At 43.4% G+C, this 1,383-nt stretch overlaps 1 protein-coding gene across 1 annotated transcript in view; it reads right to left on the bottom strand.

The window, feature by feature from the left end:
• Positions 1 to 1,383, bottom strand: part of LOC106012647 (ankyrin repeat domain-containing protein 26) — a gene marked incomplete in the record, with an annotated part of 23,390 nt that overhangs the window by 5,529 nt on the left and 16,478 nt on the right. Inside the window, 1 exon segment of the mRNA XM_013086187.1 lies at positions 433 to 628. Coding sequence (XP_012941641.1) covers positions 433 to 628 — 196 coding nt within the window.

Below are 1,383 nucleotides of genomic sequence, written 5' to 3'. Positions count from 1 at the left end.
CCTCCACCTTAACCCAAATTCTAATATGCTTAGTTGGGGATTTCAACTAGGGTCATCCACACTGTGACAAGCATGATACCAATGGATCAACGGAGCTTAATCTTTTTGATATCAACTAAATATCTCTCTCTCTCTCTCCTGCCCTCTCTCTCTCACTGATATCTCATTTGCTGGATCTTCTTTTTTTCTTATGTATTTGTTTAATACAACCCCATCAGCATAATTTAGATCATTTAGGAGGTGGGCTTCGATCATGCCTGCCAGAGCCTTTCCTGTCCAAGATAGCTAAGCGTCCAATCCCTACACCACAGACGCCTGTTTACTGGATCAAAAACACCACATTAGATTCTGGGACAACAAATGAAACTCTCTTTCCAAGGTTAGTCCCCCCCCCCTCCCAAATCAATAAATGTGCTAAAGATAGAAACTCACAGCAGATACAGTTTTGTTCCCATAAGGCCTGGGAGCAAGGCTGGGAGGAGGTCCTTTCCTCTCTTCCTCCTCCTCCTTCTGTCTTCTTGCTGCCTCCTCTTCCTCATCTCTTTTCCTTCTCTTCTCTTCCTCTTCTTTCCTCTCTCTTTCCGCTCTCTCCCTCTGGAACTGTTCATCAATGCGGTTCAGTTCTTGTCTGAGGATGAAAGAGACAATACATCAGGAGATGCCGGGAGAGGGAGGAGGTTAAAGTTTACTTTTACTAAGAGTTTTACAGCACTTGCAACACAATAAGGTCATATAAGTGCCGAAAATTACAGGTGCTACAAGAGAGTAAGAAACACAAGAAAAGGAGGAGGGAACAGGATGATAGATGTTTGATAGGAACGGAAAGAAGGAAGAAACCACACTAAAGCACCTGCCAACCATCCACTGGGGGAGGGGGGGGGGAGAGAACTGATGTCAAGATACAGTTTAGGGCAAGGCAGCTGGTTAACGCCCTCTTTTCAAAAGGGAATTTTTTTTTTTTAAATAAAGAAATAACGTTATCATAATAGCTTTAAAAGGAAGGAGAGTGTGAAGAATACACAAAAGCACTCACTATTCACCCGCGGAGTGGAGAGAGAGAGGCGATTTGTTTTAGTATGAGTTTTACAGTACTTGCAACACATAAGTGCTGAAGATTAGAGGAGTTACAATAGATTAACAAACACAAAAGAAAGAGGAGAGATAAGGACGATGGATGTTTGATAGGAAAGAAAGAGCCAACCACACCAAGGTACCCCGCCAACCAGCCGCACATGTATTGGTTCGTTTGAGTAAAGATAGGCACATTGACCATCGACACAGTAATTGTCATTTAGTGCTGGGAAAAAAGTTAGACAGAAAGACGGAAATAACGGAGGGAAAGTAAAGAAGTAGGACCTACCAGTGGCGCCCTCCAACCACCCG

Source organism: Aplysia californica, unplaced genomic scaffold, assembly GCF_000002075.1.
Source record: "Aplysia californica isolate F4 #8 unplaced genomic scaffold, AplCal3.0 scaffold00442, whole genome shotgun sequence".
Classification (NCBI taxonomy): domain Eukaryota; kingdom Metazoa; phylum Mollusca; class Gastropoda; order Aplysiida; family Aplysiidae; genus Aplysia; species Aplysia californica.
Note: the sequence above shows the minus strand (reverse complement) of the source record. Positions and strands in the feature narration are given on the sequence as shown.